Below are 22,763 nucleotides of genomic sequence, written 5' to 3'. Positions count from 1 at the left end.
TCTTTAGTCAAAGCAACACACACACAAAGACACACACAAATGCACGCACACACACACTACCTGAAGAGACAGAGATGGTAACACACACTTGCCTACAAAACATACACACACAGCAAATACAGCAGTTTAAACAAGCAAGAAAACAGCAGCCTGTGTGCGTGTGTTTGTGTGTGTGTGTCCGTCCAGTGCTCTATGGAGACTCAGTCATGTTCTACCAGACTAATTAACTGAATCAACAGAGTAAAGAGCAGTGGAGTGGCACTAGACACACACACATACACACACATACACTCACACACAAAACCAATGAACACACGTGTGTGTGTGTGTTTCCAGGTTGGGTTATCAGAGACACAGAGTAACTGATACCGTGGCTCTCCCTGGGGGTAGGGGGACAGACAGAGGCACACAGAAACAGCTTGGTTGATGTTTTTTTATTAAAATCGGCACACATCCATACTCTTCATCTTTAGAACACTGGAATATAAAAGTCTATTTTACTTTCCTGGAGAGCAATGACCAAGAAAAAAACAAGACACTTTCTCTTTGTCATCTGAAAGAAAGGAAGGAAGGAGGGGAGGAGGGAAGGAAGGAGTCTAAAACTGGAAGGAAGGCCACAGTGAGGGGTTGCAATGGAAACCTTGTAATTTGACACACACAGACACAAACAGGAGGAATAGGTGTTCCAGGTGTTTTGAGTACCGTGGTGACAGACAGGTGAGAACTTGAGGCCACTCCCCTGATGCAGAGCACTCCAATTAGATTGCAGGAAACAAACAAATAAACAAGCCTTTTCAACACAAACAAACTAACAGACGGAGTGAGGGATTGGGAGCGTCTGTCATTTTTGTTGTTGTTTTTTGGCACAAACTAGTTCGGCTGAACCCTGCCTCGGGATGATGTTAAACTCTGGCTGCAGTGTGTGGTGATGTCATCAGTGTGCGCAGCGGAGGGGTGAAGGGTCATTTAGTTAAACTCTTCTTAATCTGCTCCACCTCTATCTGAAAAACACAAACACCAAATGTATAAGGTGAATGCACCAATTTGTAAGTCGCTCTGGATAAGAGCGTCTGCTAAATGACTTAAATGTAAAATGTAAATGTATAGATAAGATGAAATTGTATCAGTAGTGAATGTTGTTAACCACTAGACAGGGAGCATCACCATGCGTGTGTGTGTGTGTGCATGTGCGTGTGCGTGTGTGTGCGTGTGTATTCACCTGTAGAGTAATGCGGATCCTCTTCTCCTCGTCCAGGTCACTAGACAACTGCTTCATCTCCTGCCTGGGACAGAGACAACACACACTATTAACACACACACACGCAAACACATATGCACACGCACACACGATTAACACACACACACACCCCTACCTGTGTTGGCTCTTCAGCAGTTCTACGGAGGCTCTCAGCTCTCTAAGTTGTCCTCTCAGCTCCTCCAGGGTGGGTGTCGGCCTACGCTCAGGGGAGGGGCTTAAACCGGAAGAGGTGTGGTTTACAGTTGAAGGGGATGGGCTTGTTGGGTGGAGGGCCAGGCTTCCTGTGGAAAGTGGGGGGAGGACCGCAGGCTTGGGGGGCAGCACACACTTACTGTCAGGTACCTGTGGGGTTTATCACAAATCAGGATTCATGAGTTAGCCAGCTACTTACATGTTTATAAAAACTTCAAATGTATTCGGAAAATATGCTTGAAATGGGCATTGATTGATTATATTGTTCTACAGCTACCCATATTCAAGTCTAGGTTCATTAACTTCTTATGGCTGCAGGGGCAGTATTGAGTAGCTTGGATGAAAGGTGCACAGAGGTGCCCATAGTAAACTGCCTGCTCCTCAGTCCCAGTTGCTAATATATGCATATTATTATTGGATAGAATTCGTATTGGATAGAAAACACTCTGAAGTTTCTAAAACTGTTTGAATTATGTCTGTGAGTATAACAGAACTCATATGGCAGGCAAAAACCTGAGAAGTTCCACTTCCTGTTTGGATTTTTTCTGAGGTGGCAGATTTTCAACCAAGCTCTCATTGAAATTACAGCGAGATATTGATGAGTTCTCTTCCTACTTCCTACGGCTTCCACTAGATGTCAACAGTCAATAGAACTTTGTCTGATGACTCTAATGTGAAGGGGGGCCGAAGGAGACAGGAATTAGTCACCACTGCCACGAGCTGACCATGCTTTCACCATGCGCGTTCACATGAGGAGGCTCCGTTCCACCGCTCATCTGAAGTCAATCTAATTCTCCGGTTGGAACGTTATTCAAGATGTATGTTAACAACATTCTAAAGATTGATTCAGTACATCGTTCGACATGTTTCTACTGACTGTTACGGAACTTTTGGACATTTCGTCATGTTATAGTGGACGTGCTTTGTGACTTTGGAATTGTTTACTAAATGCGCTAACCAAAGTAGCTAATTGGACATAAATAACGGACATAATCGAACAAATCAAGCATTTATTGTGGACCTGGGATTCCTAGGACTGCTTTCTGATGAAATTCATCAAAGGTAAGGAAACATTAATCATGTATTTTCTGGTTTCTGTTGACTCCAAAATGGCGGCTAATTTTATAATATTTCTGAGCGTCGTCTCAGATTATTGCATGGGTTGCTTTTTCCGTAAAGTTTTTTTGAAATCTGACACGGCAGTTGCATTAAGGAGAGGTATATCTATAATTCCATGTGTATATTTATTTCTCAATGTTTATCAAAGTTAGTTGGCTGACTTGATTGTCCTGCTTTGTAGTATAACCCTCTGGGTATACACGCACACACACAACATACACTCTGATTCACAGCTAAGATACAGGTTAATCATGAAAACAATTCTTACAGTGATGGTGGGAAAGGCTTTCCTCTTAGAGACATCTACTGGTCTTGGACATAAGGAGTCCTGCTCCTCCTCCTTCTCTCTGTCCTTCTCACTCTTCTCCTCTTCCACCGCAGGAAAGTTCAGCAAGTCAATACTGGACAGAGAAGACTGAGAGAGAAGAGGAGAGGAAGTAGAGAGCGAGAGAAAGAGAGAGAGAGAAGGGTGTCATCAACACGTTACGGGAAAAAGTATGTGTGTGTGTGCAGGCACGTGCACAGATAGAGCTCTATGGGTGCTGGAGCATCTGCTCTTTTTATTTAAAAAAATATTTGACTATCAAACTAGATGACTTCTCATAAACTCTGAATCTCTAATGATTTGACTATCAAACTAGATGACTTCTCATAAACTCTGAATCTCATAATGTCCCCTCCCCGACTCCTCCTCGTTTCATGCAGGAGCTATGCACCAGCGTAGCGGGGTGAGTTTGAAATGAAAATCATCAGTAGTAGGTTACTTTGGAGTTGCTAGCATGTGCTGTCTCACGATCAGGTACAGAGAAGGGGGCAACTGCAGTCCGACTGTCAGTAGCAGAATCAAATCAAGTAAAGACTAGCTTGTTTTGAAAGCATAGCCTAGATAACTAGCTGATTCATCTAGCCTACATTCGCGATGATCCAATGTTAGCCCACTCCAGTAGTGGTTATAGCAAAGATACTTAACCTATCTCCCTTTAATCTTTAGTTCTAGATCACATTCTGCGCATGTATTATTTAACACACATTCTGTTCTAAGTAGCTGCTGCTCCCTTCATGCTCTCTTTCCTCACCCTCTTCTGAACCAGGATGATGTAGCCTACTGTATCTCTGCCTCATATTTCTGAACAGCCGAAATATAAATGCTACTGTGATTTGAAAAAACATGCCAGGCTATTATGACGGTTACAACCATCTCTGTCTGTTGTCATGGATATTGCAGTTGCACAAGAAGGATGCAGTCCCTGCACATTGCATTGGAGCAAAAACAATCTGCGTTTTGTGTGACGATGTAGGCTAATCTTTGTAGTGACTGCCATATAATAACCAGAGTTGCTGAAATAGAACATGACTACTTTGACTGTCTGTGTCTTGCTTGTGTTTGATATCCTGTCTAGATAGCTGCATGCAACTCCTCACTTGAGTTTTGCATTGGGGCAAAAAAACAATCTGCTAGTTTATAGGAACATGTGGTCATGTCTTTTGTGTACAACATGTAACTGGTTGCATGTAGCCTAACTTTCCTCCTGAAAAAAGAACATGAAATCACGCTTATGCTTAATAACCTTCTGACGCATGGAATGCAGTAGTTAGAACATTTTGACCATGTCCTTTGTGTACAACATGAGGTCTGTAGGCTACACCAGACAAAAGCTTCATCGCTGATCAAGGAGGGGGAAGCGACAGTAGAGCACTGAGCAGCAGCTACGTTGACCCCCTGCCCCACCAAAGGTCTACGCATGGCCCTGTGTGTGTGTGTGTGTGTGTGTGTGTGTACACTCACTGTGCTGATGATCTGGGAGCGTGGTCTGCGGTCGAGGACTCTTGGTCTCATTGCGGTCGGATGGTTTAGTTTTTCTGTAGACAAGACTACAGAGTCCAAGTCAACCGCATCTACACACACACACACACACACACACACACACACACACACACACACACACACACACACACACACACACACACACACACACACACACACACACACACACACACACACACACACACACACACACACACACACACACACACACACAACCATTATAATGTTAATCTATGGGAACAATTCTAACATTTAACCAGAGACTAGGCAATCAATCAAACAAACACACACAGTTTCCTGATCTATAAGAAGGCCAGGGTTGCTAATTCCTTGCATATGGACAGAGAGATGAAGAGAGAAAGCCAAACCTCTGTCTCTTGAGTCAGCCGACTCCCCTGCTCTGACTGGATTAATGTCCGGCCACATAACTGTCAAACTGACCCTGATTGGCCCCTTGTCCTGTCAAACTCACCAATATCTTTTGACCTGTCAGAGGCAGGATCTGGAGTCACAGCCCCACCCTCAAACTTAGGGCTTTCGCACCTGAACAGGTAGACCAAACAACAACTTTAGTGTGTGTTGATTTGTGTGTGTGTATGTGTGGGTGTGTGTGTGTGTACTGACGGTACAGTAGGAGGTCTCTCAGGTCTGTCAGGGCGTCGGGGAGGGAGGTGGGAGGAGCTTGTCTTTGGTGGGTGGGGCTTCTTTGGAGATTTGGATGGGAGGGTGGGCTTAGGGATCTCTCCAACCTTCACCTCCTCACCTACACACGCACACAAGTTAAACACATACATGTATACGGACAGGGTAAAATAGTAGGTCTCTGAATGGGAACGTCATACACACAGTCACACACGGTCAACATAGAGGTGAGGTGTCAGCCAGCTGAAGAGGTGGGAGAGCTGCAGCATAAGGCCCAAACGGGCTGAACAGGGCCCAAATGGGCTGAACAGGGCCCAAACAGGCTGAATAGTGTCCAAGCAGGCTGAATAGGGCCCAAACAGGCTGAATAAGAACCCAAGCAGGCTGAATAGGAACCCAAACAGGCTGAATAGGGCCCAAGCAGTCTGAATAGGGCCCAAGCAGGCTGAATAGGAACCCAAGCAGGCTGAATAGGAACCCAAGCAGGCTGAATAGGGCCCAAGCAGGCTGGATAGGAACCCAAGCAGGCTGGATAGGGCCTAAGCAGTCTGAATAGGGCCCAAGCAGGCTGAATAGGAACCCAAGCAGGCTGAATAGTGCCCAAGCAGGCTGTATAGGAACCCAAGCAGGCTGAATAGCCATTTAGGGTAGTAGTCATAGAGAGAGCAGTAGTCAGGCTGCAGCAGGCATAGCAGATCATACTGGAATAGTGCAGTATAGTATTGGTAGTAGTTGTAGTATAGTAGTAGTACTGTGGTAGTAGTATGGTAGTACTTCTGTTGTCATCAGATCTGTGAGGCAGTTTAGTATTTGTAGTACTACTATAGTACCTTTGTTGTCATCAGGTGGTCTATGAGGCAGGTGCTCGGGGCGCTCCGGGGGTACCTTTCTGACTTCCGATCTTTTCTCTACAGGTCACACAGGGGTCAGGGGTCAACTCAGGGGGACATTACTGGCACTCCTCCCTAGATCTTTGGTTCTCTCTTGTTCAATCTCTGTCTATCTGTCTGGTTTAATTATCTCCATAGCTAACGGTTTCTGCCTCTCTCCCTTAAAACTTGTTTGGGATAGGGGGCAGCATTTTCACTTTTGGATGAATAGCATGCCCAGAGTGAACTGCCTCCTACTCAGATGCTAATATATGCATATTATTATTAGTATTGGATAGAAAACACTCAGAAATTTCTAAAACTGTTTGAATGATGTCTGTGAGTATAACATAACTCATATGGCAGGCAAAAACCTGAGAAAAAATCCAAACAGGAAGTGGGAAATCTGAGGTTTGTAGTTTTTGAACTCACCCCATTCGAATACACAGTGGGATATGGGTTATTTTTCACTTCCTAAGGCTTCCACTAGATGTCAACCGTCTTTAGAACGTGGTTTCAGGCTTCTCATGTGAAGGGGTGCCGGATGGGAGCGGTTTGACTAAGGGGTCTGCCTACAGCCTCGTTCTCAGTCACGTGCTTTCACTTGAGAGGTTGCTCTCGTTCCAGGGCAATTCTACAGATGGAATTTTCCGGTTGGAACAGTATTGAACTTTTATGATAAAAACATCCTAAAGATTGATTCTATACTTAGTTTGACAAGTTTCTTCGACCTGTAATATAACTTTTTGAACGTTTTGTCCGAATCGACCAGATCGCACTTTTGGATTGTTTACCAAACGCCCTAACAAAAGAAGCTATTGGACATAAATGGACATAAATGATGGACATTATCGAACAAAACAAGCATTTATTGTGGAACTGCCATTCCCGGGAGTGCATTCTGATGAAGATCATCAAAGGTAAGTGAATATTTATATATGAATAATGCTGACTACCCAACATGGCGTATATTTCTCTGGCTGGTTTGGGCTCTGAGCGCCGTTCTCAGATGATGCTTTTTCCGTAAAGTTTTTTTGAAATCTGACACAGCGGTTACATTAAGGAGAAGTGTATCTAAAGTTTCATGTATAATAGCTGTATTTTCATCAACATTTATTATGAGTATTTCTGTGAATTCATGTGGCTCTGCAATATCACTGTATGTTTTGGAACTACTGAATCTAACACGCCAATGTTAGTGATTAATTTAGGTGAGTGATTAAGGTTAGTGATTCCTTTTATCTCTATTTGTGCTTTTTGTGACTCCTCTCTTTGGCGGGAAAAATGGCTGGGTTTATCTGTGACTTGGTGGTGACCTAACATAATCGTTTGTGGAGCTTGAAATGATTTTTGAAATCAGACACTGTGGCTGGATTAACGAGAATGTTATCTTTAAAATGGTGCCTAATACTTGTATGTTTGAGAAATTTGATTTATGAGATTTCTGTTGTTTTGTATTTGGCGCCCTGCAATTTTATTGGCTGTTGGCGAGGGGTTCCAGAAATGTTAAACACACACAGAAAAGAGAGGAGCGGACATGGAGAAAGAGTGAGGATTGAGACGCACAGAAAACGGTACTCGTGTCTGAGCGGAGAAGAGCAGAGGGAGGAGAGACAGAGGATTGAGATAAAGGAGAGGTAAGGAGAGATAGAGGATGGAGATAGAGGATTGAGATAGAGGAGAGAGAGGAATGAGACAGAGGCGAGATAGAGGATGGAGATAGAGAAGAGATAAAGGATGGAGATAGAGAGAGAAGATTTAGATAGAGGATTGAGGAGAGATAGAGGATGGAGATAGAGGATAGAGATAAAGGATGGAGACAGAGGAGAGATGGAGGATGGAGATAGAGGCTGGAGATAGAGGAGAGATAGAGGATGGAGATAGAGAAGAGATAAAGGATGGAGATAGAGAGAGAAGATTTAGATAGAGGATTGAGGAGAGATAGAGGATGGAGATAGAGGATTGAGATAGAGGAGAGATAAAGGATGGAGATAGAGAAGAGATAAAGGATGGAGATAGAGAAGAGATAAAGGATGGAGATAGAGAGAGACGATTGAGATAGAGGATTGAGGAGAGATAGAGGATGGAGATAGAGAATGGAGATAGAGGAGAGATAAAGGATGGAGATAGAGAGAGAAGATTGAGATAGAGGATTGAGGAGAGATAGAGGATGGAGATAGAGGATTGAGATAGAGGAGAGATAGAGGATGGCGATAGAGGATGGAGATTAGGGGAGAAAAGGGAAGAGAGAAGAGGAAAAGAGGTGAGGACAGGGGGATTACCTGTGGTGTGTTTAGCTGAGGGGGCACTGGGGGGAGGCGGCTTCTTTGGTCTCTGCAAACACACACGTGCACACACAAAGTAATTTTGCTCTCATGGAAATTCCTTCCTTGAACACTGCAATAACAGTATAAATCCAATTATATTATGTGTCTTACCTCTTTCTCTACATCAGGAATTAGCAGCTTGACAAAGTTATCAGGGAAGACTCCCTTTCTCCCCCCTACCTCCCCCATCCACCACCCCGCGTCAGCACAGTCCTACAACACACAGAATCCACATACGCAGGTTATACGCATGCACACACCCCTCTCTCTCTCACACACACACACACACACACACACACACACACACACACACACACACACACACACACACACACACACACACACACACACACACACACACACACACACACACACACACACACACACACACACACACAGGGGTGCAACATGTAACCCCCACATTCTGAAATTGCATTTTTGTCCCCTTGAGTTTAATCATTGGAATGTGATACAAAACGAGGCAACAGTGTGCTTTAGGACCATGCGGACGCTTCCAAGCGGTCGGGTAGGCTGTTTGGAGTATTAATCCGACTGGATAAAAAATAAATAATTATAATTATACCCCCCACTTCTAAAAGCGCCTCTCCATACACACACACACACACACACACACCCTGTTAATGATGGAGATGATCTCTCCCTCTTTGATTGACAGCTCGTCTTCGTTCTGGGCGTCGTATGGGAAGATGACTTTACACAGCTCACGGCCTGAGAACCAGTCAGAACAAGGAGAAACTCTGAATCGCAAAAGTGTATTTCTAGCAAATCAAGAGATTCAGCATCGTTATCTTATTAGGTATGAATCAGGAAGTGAGACAGACTGTCCAATGAGAATCTAGAAGATCCCAGGCCCCTCACTCTCACCTTTCACCTTGCCCTCAGGTTCCGCCTTCATAGTTTCTGGGGCAACAGAGGGTGATTTCCTAACCTGTGTCTAGAGGAGTGGAGGGAAAAACACACACACACACGCACACGCACACGCACACGCACACACACACACACACACACGTAAATACATACCCATATATCTCCATGTGCGATAATCAGGGGATCAAATCCGTACAGACTGGGCTCTGTGTGTGTGTGTGTGTGTTTGTATGTATAGTTGTGTGTGTAGTGTATAAGGGGTTGTTGTTATAAGGCTGGAATGGATCCCTACGCTATGTTTGTGGAACAAGAGTGGCTCTTCAACAGGAAACACAAACACACAGAGCCTGGTCTGTCTCAAACACACACTTCTCTGTTTCACACTCAGTAAACCAACCACTCCCCCCTCTCTCCCTCCTGCTCTCTCTCTCCCTCCCCCTCCACCACTCTCCCACCCTTCTTCACTCTTTCTCCCTCCTACCCTTCCATAGCTCACTCCATCCCTCTCTCTCCACCCAGTCTAGTCCGAGTTGTACTTAATATGAGTAGTGTGAGGCACACACACTCACCTACCAGTACACAACTGGTCAACCATCGTTAAAGTAACGTCAGACTGTGACACAGCTGCATACTTCCTCAGGCCTCAGGGGAAGAGACATTCCAGTCTAGTACAGATGTTAACTCTAGACACTGTTTTTTTAGGGGGGGACAATCTGATCCCCCAGAACTACCCATGGTAACCCACCTCCCCAGCTAATCCCCCCCGCGCCCCCATTCATTAGAGAGCTGAGACTACACTTCCCATAAACCATCACTACAGCCACCCGCACAGCAGGACAGGCTGCTAAACATCCTAGACACACAAAGACACACACACCCTGACACGTACCCAAACTCACATACTCAAACACACACACCCTGACACGTACCCAAACACACACCCGACAAACATAGATTAGCACACGCATACACACCTTGACAAGACACACCCTGAAGAAAAGGTAACTCTGCCATCATCCAGACAGTCCCTTTACAAAGCAGATTCAACACTAATACAGCGAGAGAGGGAAGAGAAAAAGTCAAGAGAAATAGAGAAAAGGAGAGAGATGTAGCTGTCTTACCCTCCACAGTGACCCAGTGTATGTCTGTGTGTGTACACGTCGGAGAAAACCCCCAATGCCTCCCTCTTCCTTCCTCCCTCCCTCCCTCACTCCCCGTAGAGCTCTCTCTCACTGATGAAAGGAGTGTGTGTGTGTGTGTGTGTGTGTGTGTGTGTGTGTGTGTGTGTGTGTGTGTGTGTGTGTGTGTGTGTGTGTGTGTTTGAATGTTTGTAATGAGAAGTACTTCCTCTGCTGTGAAACTGAAAGACAGGAAAAGGCAGAGCCTAGTCTGGACTTCCTTTCTCCCATTTACACACACAATCATACAGGTAACTGCCAAAATAAAGGAAACACCAACAAAATAAAGGTTGGACCACCACGACCCAGAACAGCTTTAATGCATCTTGGCATAGATTCTACAAGCGTCTTGAACTCTGTTGGAGGAATGCCATACCATTCTTCCACAAGAAATTCCATTATTTGGTGTTTTGTTGATGGTGGTGGAAAACGCTGTCTCAGGCGTCGCTCCAGAATATCCCATACAGTAAGTGTTCAATTGGGTTGAGATCTGGTGACTGAGACAGCCATGGCATATGGCTAACATCGTTTTCATGCTCATCAAACCATTCAGTGACCACTCGTGCCCTGTGGATGGTGACTATGGGGCATAGCAGCCAAAATAATGGCCTGCCCAGCATTTTTATACATGCTAATTGCTTAATTAACTCAGGAACCACACCTGTGTGAAAGCATCTGCTTTCAATATACCTTGTTATCCTCATTTACTCAAGTGTTTCCATTGTTTTGGCAGTTACCTGTATATGCACTATTATGTGTGTGTGTGTGTGTGTGTGTGTATGTCACCTTCTCTCCCTCTGTGCCCATATCTTCAGATGCAGGTCTCAGTCTGATGGGCTGGTCTTTAAAGATGTCACCGAACCCGAATCCTCGAACCTGGAAACACACATTACCACTACTATAGTTAACACAACTACACTATTGCTAACTATAGTTAACACAACTACACTATTACTAACTATAGTTACCACAAATACTGTTATAACACATTAAAGTTATCATGACACTGTTATTAAACTACACTTACCACGAGATAGATACACACATGAGAAAACCCTTTTGTAATTATGTTAGCACAGGTGAAAACTGTTGTGATGATTAAAGAAGCAATAAAACTGGCCTTCTTTAGACTAGTTGAGTATCTAGAGTATCAGCATTTGTGGGTTCGATTACAGGCTCAAAATGGCCAGAAACAAATAACTTTCTTCTGAAACTCGTCAGTCTATTCTTGTTCTGAGAAATGAAGGCTATTCCATGCGAGAAATTGCCAAGAAACTGAAGATCTCGTACAACGCTGTGTACTACAACATCTCGCCTCTTCACTGTTGACGTTGAGACTGGTGTTTTGCGGGTACTATTTAATGAAGCTGCCTGTTGAGGACTTGTGAGGCGTCTGTTTCTCAAACTTGTCCTCTTGTTCAGTTGTGTACCGGGGCCTCCCATTCCTCTTTCTATTCTGGTTAGAGCTAGTTTGCGCTGTTCTGTGAATAGAGTAGTACAAAGCGTCTGTCTTAACGCTACAGGATACAATGACATTCTAGACGATTCTGTGCTTCCAACTTTGTGGCAACAGTTAGGGGAAGGCCCTTTCCTGTTTCATTGTGACAATCCCCCTGTGCACAAAGCGAGGTCCATACAGAAATGGTTTGTCCAGACAAACAGACAGATAGATAATGACCTTTTTGGGTTGAATCTCTCCGCTGTCAGAGCGACTCTCTCCGCCATCACTCTCACTGCCTGGACTGTCTTTACCTACACACGAAAGCACACACACATATAATAACCATTTATACTTATAATTGCATTAAAAACCATCTCGAGTTCTGCAGAATCATATAACTGGATTTCCTTAAATTATATTCAAATGTATTCATACGTATCTGCCATTTCATGCTAATAAAAAACATTTGACCAGTGATGCATACACGTGCATGAGTGTGAGCGACTCACTGGTCCTGCTGCTGCGTAGCTCCTCCTGTGATGACCTAGTGGATGTGTCTAGTGAAGCGGGGGTGTCCTCCAGCTCTCTGGTGAAGTTAGAGGGAAACATCCCTGTCTTACCATTCAGACTGCCCTCCCACCAGCCCTCCTCCACCTGAACACATGAAACATGAAGGGAGAGTGAATTTATCTGAGGGTGGAATCAAAACCACAAGGTTCTGGTCGGGAGACCTGCACGCTATCAACGGCTTCAAGAAAGCTAACTCCCGTGGGGAAGTTCATATACCTGCTAATGAATGAACGCAGGGTCACTACCGCATAGTCTGGTTTAATAGGTCTGTCATGTGGCCACAAGAGGGAGCAGTAACTACAGTAAAGAGAAAGTTGAAACACACACAGCCAAACATAGTCAGCCTCCCCTCTCACCTCCCCCAGTATGTCAGCCTCTCCTCTCACCTCCCCCTGTATGTCAGCCTCTCCTCTCACCTCCCCCAGTATGTCAGCCTCCCCTCTCACCTCCCCCTATATGTCAGCCTCCCCTCTCACCTCCCCCAGTATGTCAGCCTCCCCTCTCACCTCCCCCAGTATGTCAGCCTCCCCTCTCACCTCCCCCAGTATGTCAGCCTCCCCTCTCACCTCCCCCAGTATGTCAGCCTCCCCTCTCACCTCCCCCAGTATGTCAGCCTCCCCTCTCACCTCCCCAAGTATGTCAGCCCCCCCTCTCACCTCCCCCAGTATGTCAGCCCCCCCTCTCACCTCCCCCAGTATGTCAGCCCCCCCTCTCACCTCTCCCAGTATGTTGATGACATCTCCTATCTTCAGCTCTAACTCGTCCTCATTCTGGGGAACATAGCTAAATGATGCCTTGCACCTCCTTTGGCGGATCTGATCTCCTGGGGGGAACGACACACACACACACACACACACACACACACACACACACACACACACACACACACACACACACACACACACACACACACACACACACACACACACACACACACACACACACACACACACACACCGTAGTAAATTATTTCATTATGTATTATGTTCACAAATATTATTTGTAGCCCACTGCACATATACTAAACAACATATACAGTGCATTCGGGAAGTATTCAGAGCCCTTGACTTTTTCCACATTTTGTTAAGTTACAGCCTTATTCTAAAATTGAATAAATAAAAATGTTTCCTCATCAATCTACACACAATACCCCAAAATGACAAAGTGAAAAAAGGTTCTTAGAAATGTTTTCCAATTTGTTCAATTTAAAACAGAAATAACTTATTTACATAAGTATTCAGACCCTTTGCTATTGTACTAAATAATGTCTGTAGCATTGAAGGTCCCCAAGAACACAGTGACCTCTATCATTCTTAATTGGAAGAAGTTTGGAACCACCAACACTCTTCCTAGAGCTGGCCACCCGGCCAAACTGAGCAATCAGGGGAGAAGGGCCTTGGTCAGGTAGGTGACCAAGAACCGATGGTCACTCTGAAAGAGCTCCAGAGTTCCTCTATCGAGATGGGAGATCCTTCCAGAAGGACAACCATCTCTGCAGCACCACCAATCAGGCCTTTATGGTAGAGTGGCCAGACGGAAACCACTCCTCAATAAAAGGCACATGACAGCCCGCTTGGAGTTTGCCAAAACGTACCTAAAGGACTCTCAGACCATGAGAAACAAGATTCTCTGGTCTGATGAAACCAAGATTGAACTCTTTGGCCTGAATGCCAAGCGTCATATCTGGAGGAAACAAAGTAAAGCAAACATTTCTAAAAACTGTTTTTGCTTTAACATTATGCGGTATTGTGTGTAAATTGACGAGAAAAAAAACTATTTAATCCATTTTAGAATAAGGCTGTAACGTAACAAAATGTGGAAAAATTAAAATGGTCTGAATACTTTACGAATGCGCTGTAATATATTGTCGCTGTCCAATGAAAACCTCATTTCTAAAACAGAAACATTTCAGGAAATTGGAAAAATGACTATATTTTCCCATTAACGAACTTCATAAGAAATGTTTAATACATTTTATTGGTCCTAGAGTCATGAAATGTTTCTGTTGAGGGGAGTTACTGCGTTCAATATATGGTTTTCATCAGACAGCGACGATACATAGTACTGTTAGTATAGTGAATAATTCCTTTAGCGAAAAGTAGAACTACAAATGTGTGGATGTGTGTTGTGAGAAGGACATAGGATAACCTGACCCTAAATCCATATCTCACTAATGGGATCTGTGTTTGAGCAGGGGGAATATAACCTACCTAAGGACCTGTGTGTGTATGTGTGTGTGTCTGTGTATGTGCGCGGGGTGGGGGGGGCTTACCTTTCCTGGCTGGTCGTAGGCTGGGCTCAGACACAGGGCTTGCACTGCCATTGGAGAGATCAGACTTAGGCCCCGCCTCTCTCTTCACATCCTTCTTTATCTCCTGGACAAAGACAGACAGACAGAAAGACAGACAGACAGACAGACAGACAGAGAGAGAGAGAAAGACAGACAGACAGACAGAGAGAGACAGACAGAGAGGAGAGACAGACAGACAGACGACAGAGAGACAGAGAGACAGACAGAGAGTTTGCAAGTTTGTTTTGGATCTGTGTGTGTGATCGGTGTGTGTGATCTGTGTGTTTGTCTTGTGTCCCACCTATCAACCAGATGCTGGAGTTTTATGTCTGTAACCCCAATGACCTAACCCTAACCCTTAACCAACAGACGAGCAACAAGAGCCACACACACACACACACACACCCTGGCTCAATCCTAACCCTAACCCAAAACCTAACTTCATGTCCACAGCCTGGCTCAACCCTAACCCTAAACCTAGCTTCATGTCCACACCCTGGCTCAATCCTAACCCTAACCCTAAACCTAGCTTCATGTCCACACCCCAGCTCAACCCTAACCCTAACCCTAGCTTCATGTCCACACTCTGGCTCAACCCTAACCCTAACCCTAAACCTAGCTTCATGTCCACACCCTGGCTCAACCCTAACCCTAACCCTAAACCTAGCTTCATGTCCACACTCTGGCTCAACCCTAACCCTAACCCTAAACCTAGCTTCATGTCCACACCCTGGCTCAATCCTAACCCTAACCCTAAACCTAGCTTCATGTCCACACTCTGGCTCAACCCTAACCCTAACCCTAAACCTAGCTTCATGTCCACACCCCAGCTCAACCCTAACCCTAACCCTAGCTTTATGTCCACACCCTGGCTCAACCCCAACCCTAACCCTAGCTTCATGTCCACACCCTGGCTCAACCCTAACCCTAACCCTAGCTTCATGTCCAGAGCCTGGCTCAACCCTAACCCTAGCTTCATGTCCACACCCTGGCTCAACCCTAACCCTAAACCTAGCTTCATGTCCACAGCCTGGCTCAACCCTAACCCTAGCTTCATGTCCACACCCTGGCTCAACCCTAACCCTAGCTTCATGTCCACAGCCTGGCTCAACCCTAACCCTAACCCTAAACCTAGCTTCATGTCCACACCCTGGCTCAACCCTAACCCTAGCTTCATGTCCACAGCCTGGCTCAACCCTAACCCTAACCCTAAACCTAGCTTCATGTCCACACCCTGGCTCAACCCTAACCCTAACCCTAAACCTAGCTTCATGTCCACACCCTGGCTCAACCCTAACCCTAACCCTAAACCTAGCTTCATGTCCACAGCCTGGCTCAACCCTAACCCTAACCCTAAACCTAGCTTCATGTCCACACCCTGGCTCAATCCTAACCCTAAACCTAGCTTCATGTCCACACCCTGGCTCAATCCTAAACCTAGCTTCATGTCCACACCCTGGCTCAACCCTAAACCTAGCTTCATGTCCACACCCTGGCTCAACCCTAAACCTAAACCTAGCTTCATGTACACAGCCTGGCTCAACCCTAACCCTAAACCTAGCTTCATGTCCACAGCCTGGCTCAACCCTAACCCTAGCTTCATGTCCACAGCCTGACTCAACCCCAACCCTAACCCTAAATCTAGCTTCATGTCCACACCCTGGCTCAACCCTAACCCTAAACTTAGCTTCATGTCCACAGCCTGGCTCAACCCTAACCCTAGCTTTATGTCCACACCCTGGCTCAACCCTAACCCTAAACCTAGCTTCATGTCCACAGCCTGACTCAACCCCAACCCTAACCCTAAACCTAGCTTCATGTCCACACCCTGGCTCAACCCTAACCCTAACCCTAAACCTAGCTTCATGTCCACAGCCTGGCTCAATCCTAACTCTAACCCTAAACCTAGCTTCATGTCCACAGCCTGGCTCAACCCTAACCCTAAACTTAGCTTCATGTCCACAGCCTGGCTCAATCCTAACCCTAAACCTAGCTTCATGTCCACACCCTGGCTCAACCCTAACCCTAGACTTAGCTTCATGTCCACACCCTGGCTCAACCCTAACCCTAAACCTAGCTTCATGTCCACAGCCTGGCTCAACCCTAACCCTAAACCTAGCTTCATGTCCACACCCTGGCTCAACCCTAACCCTAAACCTAGCTTCATGTCCACAGCCTGACTCAACCCCAACTCTAACCCTAAACCTAGCTTCATGTCCACAGCCTGGCTCAATCCTAACTCTAACCCTAAACCTAGCTTCATGTCCACAGCCTGGCTCAACCCTAACCCTAAACCTAGCTTCATGTCCACAGCCTGGCTCAATCCTAACTCTAACCCTAAACCTAGCTTCATGTCCACAGCCTGGCTCAACCCTAACCCTAAACCTAGCTTCATGTCCACAGTTAATGCAGTTATCAGTCAAATGTATTTATAAAGCCCTTTCTACATCAGCAGATGTCACAAAGTGCTATACAGAAACCCAGCCTAAAACCCCAAATAGCAAGCAATGCAGATGTAAAAGTTAGTGTCTTTCCATTTCTTCTTACATAAACTGTGTAGTTCACAGTTCTTTAATGCATTTGTCACAATGCAGATTCATAATCGCTGCCCTGCAGCTACTATAGCTCACTGGAGCAACGACACACACACACACACAGTGTGTCAGAGTATAAGTGAGTATGTTTCGGTCTAGAAGGAAACCAAACTGAAATGACGAAGGGAAGAGATCGAGATTTACAATGTCAGAACAGGAAACACCTGCTTACTGTACACGGACACACACACACACACACACACACACACACACACACACACACACACACACACACACACACACACACACACACACACACACACACACACACACACACACACACACACACACACACACACACACACACACACACACACACACACACGTTACTGACAATTCATGGGACCCATCTGGTGAAACCTTTTCCCTCTGAGATGAATGTTCTCCAGCTTGGTCCCCGGGGAAGCAGTATTTTTTACATGTATTTTTGCAGCCCAGCACTAACACACCAGGGCCTGTATCCAATAAAGCTGCAATATGTCACTTTTTGGGTGACCCAACAAAATGATTACATAGAAATGTGAGTTATTCTCAATGAAAAAGCCAGTCTAAGAAGTGGTAGATAAGTTCTCTGTGCGCTATTTCTACGCTTCTCGTTTTTAAGTTTCATTTTTGCGTATTTTATTTTTTAATTTTGTACACCAGCTGCAAACAGCTCAAAATACAATATCCATGTAATGTTATTCATCATGATCTAAATATCAGCACCTCTGTTCTGAGGTGCTTTATAGATACAGGCCCTGATTCACTGATATCCTCTCTGCTCTATCAGCCAGTGTTGATGGGCTCCCTAATGTCTGGACTCCTTCACTCTCATGGCTGTAAAAGCATTGGATTGGTGTGAGCATGGACTAGGAGGGTTTTCAACATATTACTCCTGTCCATTCCTTTTAAATCCACGAGGGGGAGTGAGCAAGGGTACACTTTAGGGAGAAGTATAATAACATTTGTAATTCTGTGGTCTGAGACAATACACACACACACACACACACACACACACACACACACACACACACACACACACACACACACACACACACACACACACACACACACTCACACACTCACACACTCACACACTCACTCACACTCACTCACACACTCACTCACACTCACACCACAGGGTGCGTGGCATCTACAGGAAAGTTCATAAGGGGAGTGAACAAATGCACACTATTGAGAAAGGGAAGAGAATCATAACACACACACACACACACACACAGTTGATGACGATGAGTTTTACAGTATTAAAAACTGGATTAGAAAATAATGCCGGCTTGAATTTTGCTCTTTCTCTCATCCATCTCTCTCCTATCTTTCAGCTGTCCCTAGCACATTCTGTGTGGCTCACTCCAGCAGAGACAACAAACAGACGGCTTAACTGTCCCCCCCAACACACACACACACACACACACACACACACACACACACACACACACACACACACACACACACACACACACACACACACACACACACACACACACACACACACACACACACACACACACACACACACACACACACACACACACACACACACGGACCACAGGGTGAGTGTAATCTGAGTGAGCAGTGACATTCTGTCAAAAACAGAACAGAATATTTCACTCATTATTATAGAATCAGTTTCTGGAGCAACAGTTCAGCAGAACTCGTATCTGTTCTATTCTACAGTAGATGTCTCTATCATTGACCTTTGGGGGATACAGAAACACACAACAATGTGTTCCTGTTTGCCTGTATCATTTCTACTTCCTCTACTGGGAAAGGAAGTGGATGCTTCCCCCTCCACAACACACATCACTGTGAGATACTGGTGTCAGTATGCATCTCACAGTGCAGCATCTGGTCTCCCATCCAGGACATTCACAGAACATGTTTGTATGTTCTTTACGGTTCATTGGGCTAGCCATTATAGAATATTAAGAAAGAGTCTCCTACAACACAATATAGGAACAACAACATTGATGTGTGTGTGTGTGTGTTGTCGTTGTTACTCACCCTGACAAAGTTGTCTGGGAACAGCCCCCTCCGTCCGTCTATCTCTCCTTCCCACCATCCTCCGTCATCCTTCATTACTTTGACGATGATGTCACCAACATGCAGACTCAACTCATCCTGCTGTTGAGCCTCGTAGTCAAACTCTACCACCGCCTCCACTGAACACACACACACACACACACACACACACACACACACACACACACACACACACACACACACACACACACACACACACACACACACACACACACACACACACACACACACACACACACACACACACACACACACACACAGACAGACAGACAAACACACATACAGACACACATACAGACACACACACAGAAACACACAGATACGCACAGACACAGACACACACAGAAACACACACACACAAAAATACAAGACTATTTAGACTTAGACTAAAAAGGTAATTCTGCCACTTTTCAATTATCTCAGCACCATACCAGTATCTATATGTGAAAATGATGTGTTTCTATGATCTGTGGTTAAAAGGATAGGATTAAAAGTAAAGAAAATTGTTATTTTCAAAACCTGCGACAAGTTTCTAGCCAGAGGGTATTTGATTGCTCCCTATGTCACCATGAATCTCAAACTGTTTCAAAATCACTTTTACATTTTTTACAACTTTTGATGATGTGATCAGGTTGAACTTTTTATATTACATATGTAGACACTGGTATTGTGCTGGAGAAAATGAAAATGAGGTTTAGAAAAGTGGTTTAGTTTCCCTTCAATAGCTAACAAATAGGACACAGAACTTGAAGAATGGGTAACACAAACTTGGTTACTATTTATTGCTAAAGGCCTGAATCCTAATGTTGCTGATTTACGCAATAGTTGAGTTTAAGTGTATGCCTCTCAAGTTAAGATTGCGCCCAATGAGAATACCTCTGTTTCTAAAAAGACAAATACAGAGATTGCTGTCATAGTTGTGTGGGTAGTGGTGGTAGGGAGGGGGGTGGGTGTAACTATGGGAACGGTGGAATGAGAGGGAGGACGGCTATGACTCAATCTCCCTCCTCCTCGACCCCAACCCCTAAAACACCCTTTCTCATTCTCTCTGTATCTATCTCTATCTACCTTGTGCCTCTCTGTACTGAGAGAAGATAGGAGAGCTGGAGAGGAACCAGAGGAGTGTAGCAACTAAGCCTGTAGACATAACACACTCCCACTCTGAAGTACAACACACACACACACCCAGCCCCCCTCCCCCAGCATCTGTGTACTGGATGGGTCTGCTCTGTCCTGACCTTTCTCCAACAGCTGCAGTTAGTTTAGATAAGACCAAACCACACACTCCCACACACACATATGGAAAAAATATGCCCTCTTTTTCTCACTCAAAACACACATTCTTGGTCACGGTACACACACACACACACACATTCTTATACACTCACACTCTGATTGGCTGGAAGCTTGATGACACACACTGCAGCTGCATCATGAATATCACCATCGCCATGGAGGTGCTGCGGAGGTGTCTGGTTACCATGGTGACCAGGACTCCAACTCAGGGAGGGACTCAGGTGATGTCAGCGTGTGTGTGTGTGCAGGGGTGGTCCATTTTTAGCTTAGTGGGCCTGTCTAACTTGTTTGGGTTTTTTTTGTGAGAAATTATACAAAAATGGACCGGTGTGGGGGCCTCAAAGAAAAAGATGGGCTGATGTTTTAGAAATGTGTGTGTGTCTGTGTGAATCTGTGAATCAGTGTATTATCAGTCACAGGTAGGGGGTGGCTAAGACATGCACTACAGGGACATAATGAACAGACAAGAGAGGGGAAGAAGAAGAGGGGGGCAGAGGAGAAGAGGGGATTGCAAGAAGAGAGGAGGAAGAGAGGAGGGGATATGGCATAGCTACACACCAGCACCAGTGTTACAGTAAAGAGCATCAAGCTGCGTTCTGTTCTCTTCCTGTCTTCTCCCCCCACCTCTCCCTTGGGTTTACCGGGAGGAGCATCACTACCACTCAGTAACTCTACAACTAAACATATTTACACTCAGCTAGGCTATATTCCAGCAAAGACAATGAGACGAGGAGAGAGAGAGAGGGAGAAAATAAAATTGTAAACGTGTCAACATCTGTAACTCATCAATGTCTTCTTACTCTGTCTGCTGCACACACACGCGCGCGCGCGCACGCACACACACACACACACGCCCACGCATCGCGTTATGGCCATTAGGACACGCAGCTAACAAAAATACAGCCTACATTCAACATCTCTACTGTACAGTCTCCGGATGTGTCCCGTTGTGTTTGGGTTTCTATCCGTTAAAATGTTAAATGGACGCATCACAACGGTTAGAAAAACCAAAACACATCATTGTCATCTCATCTTACCCATCTGTTCCCGTGACGCTCCGCTCCTGCTGCAAGGACTACCGTGTTTAACTGGAAAGACAGGAATCTTGTTATTTGGTGGACCGAGTACGACCCCCAGCCTCCCGCACGAGAGCTCCGTTATGAACGCGCTGCAGCGGGAGGAACGCGAGATGGAACCATATTCCTTCCGCTTTCTCCCCGGTCACACCAGAGAGCAGCCAGAAAGCGGAAAAGCGCTGATGTACAGAACGCTTTGCGCGCTCTCTCTTTCTCTCTGCCCTGCATTGAACTGCGTACCGTTTCTGTACCACAAATATCGCGAGAAATCACGAATCTTCCCCCAAAATATTAGGTGCGTTCCAGATGCACAAACTATACCAGTTCTTTACAGGCGTATAATACTGATGTGGCTCCTCCTATGATAAACATACTCCAGGCATTGAACATAAAGATTGGATAACCTGCGCAGGCCTGCACAGAATTTGGTGGCGTTCCATGCTGCCTTCATTGAAGACATGTTGGGAAGATTATCACATAGTTCCTCTAGAGGCCTGATATCAATTAGATCACAGATCTCTGCAAACGTGGACGTTGTGTTTACCATTGTATAACCGACGTCAGTGTGCTAGCTTAGCAAATAGCGCTGCCTCCCTGAACTTGCCTCGGACTGGGCTTTAGCCAGGGTCCTCTACCTCGCCAACACACGTGACAACGTGTGAACCGTTTGAACTATACGAAAGGTAGCAATTGGATAGCTCCATCGGCAACATTTCAAGCTAGCTGTGGAGTAAGCCTACGATGCGTTCTTAACTCTGTTAAAATGGCAGGAACCCCGTTATTATGATGAAGATATGATCATTTACACAATACGACTAGCCTACAAGGTAGGTTGTCTGGAACGCAGCCATCATGTAACATCTGGTTCATCAGCTGCTTTGTTCTCAGCCTATAACACAGACTGAGGTTTTGGTTTCTTGTTTCCACTGTAGTTTGTTACTCCAGTTGTTTTGAAAAATGAGCAGGAATTTCTACCAACTGTATCATAAAGATGGAAAGGTTGGAGAGGGAGAGACAGAGAGAGAATGGTTACAGTTGTTTTTTATCTCTTTGGTACTGTTTTTACAAGTATGTGGTACATTTTCATAACTCTTAGTACAACACTCCAAACTGGTCACACTTGTAATGCAGCCATTCTTTAATTAAAAACCTGTC

At 45.2% G+C, this 22,763-nt stretch overlaps 1 protein-coding gene across 6 annotated transcripts; it reads right to left on the bottom strand.

Annotated features, from left to right (window-relative positions):
• Positions 1 to 419: 419 nt before the first annotated feature.
• On the bottom strand, positions 420 to 21,888 carry sh3kbp1 (SH3-domain kinase binding protein 1). 6 transcript variants are annotated; one of them, XM_055881980.1, is made up of 19 exons: positions 21,570 to 21,888; positions 19,198 to 19,355; positions 14,582 to 14,684; positions 13,026 to 13,129; positions 12,249 to 12,393; positions 11,977 to 12,050; positions 11,085 to 11,174; positions 9,118 to 9,187; positions 8,867 to 8,961; positions 8,344 to 8,445; positions 8,188 to 8,239; positions 5,867 to 5,944; positions 5,019 to 5,157; positions 4,867 to 4,937; positions 4,356 to 4,465; positions 2,838 to 2,984; positions 1,374 to 1,600; positions 1,220 to 1,283; positions 420 to 1,001 (listed from the first exon to the last, which is right to left on the bottom strand). In XM_055881980.1, exons 1-19 carry the CDS (start codon positions 21,571 to 21,573, stop codon positions 963 to 965), a joined length of 1,872 nt encoding a protein of 623 aa, XP_055737955.1. In that variant the 5' UTR covers positions 21,574 to 21,888; the 3' UTR covers positions 420 to 962. The 6 variants fall into 6 exon arrangements, with proteins under 6 accessions (XP_055737955.1, XP_055737954.1, XP_055737956.1 ...); XM_055881979.1 differs by having other exon boundaries at positions 13,026 to 13,132; positions 21,570 to 21,887; XM_055881981.1 differs by lacking the exon at positions 5,867 to 5,944 and having other exon boundaries at positions 13,026 to 13,132; positions 21,570 to 21,886.
• Positions 21,889 to 22,763: the final 875 nt, after the last annotated feature.

Source organism: Salvelinus fontinalis, chromosome 25, assembly GCF_029448725.1.
Source record: "Salvelinus fontinalis isolate EN_2023a chromosome 25, ASM2944872v1, whole genome shotgun sequence".
Classification (NCBI taxonomy): Eukaryota; Metazoa; Chordata; class Actinopteri; order Salmoniformes; family Salmonidae; genus Salvelinus; species Salvelinus fontinalis.
This window is presented reverse-complemented; position numbering and strand designations above follow the sequence as displayed.

Bases quoted from the DNA above. Each gene is read 5' to 3' on its own strand.
- sh3kbp1 (XM_055881979.1), bottom strand. The intron at 8,962-9,117 runs GTGAGAGTGAGG...ACTGGTTCTCAG, and splicing joins ACCTGAGGGCAAGGTGAAAG to GCCGTGAGCTGTGTAAAGTC. The intron at 5,945-8,187 runs GTAATCCCCCTG...TGTGACCTGTAG, and splicing joins CTCAGCTAAACACACCACAG to AGAAAAGATCGGAAGTCAGA.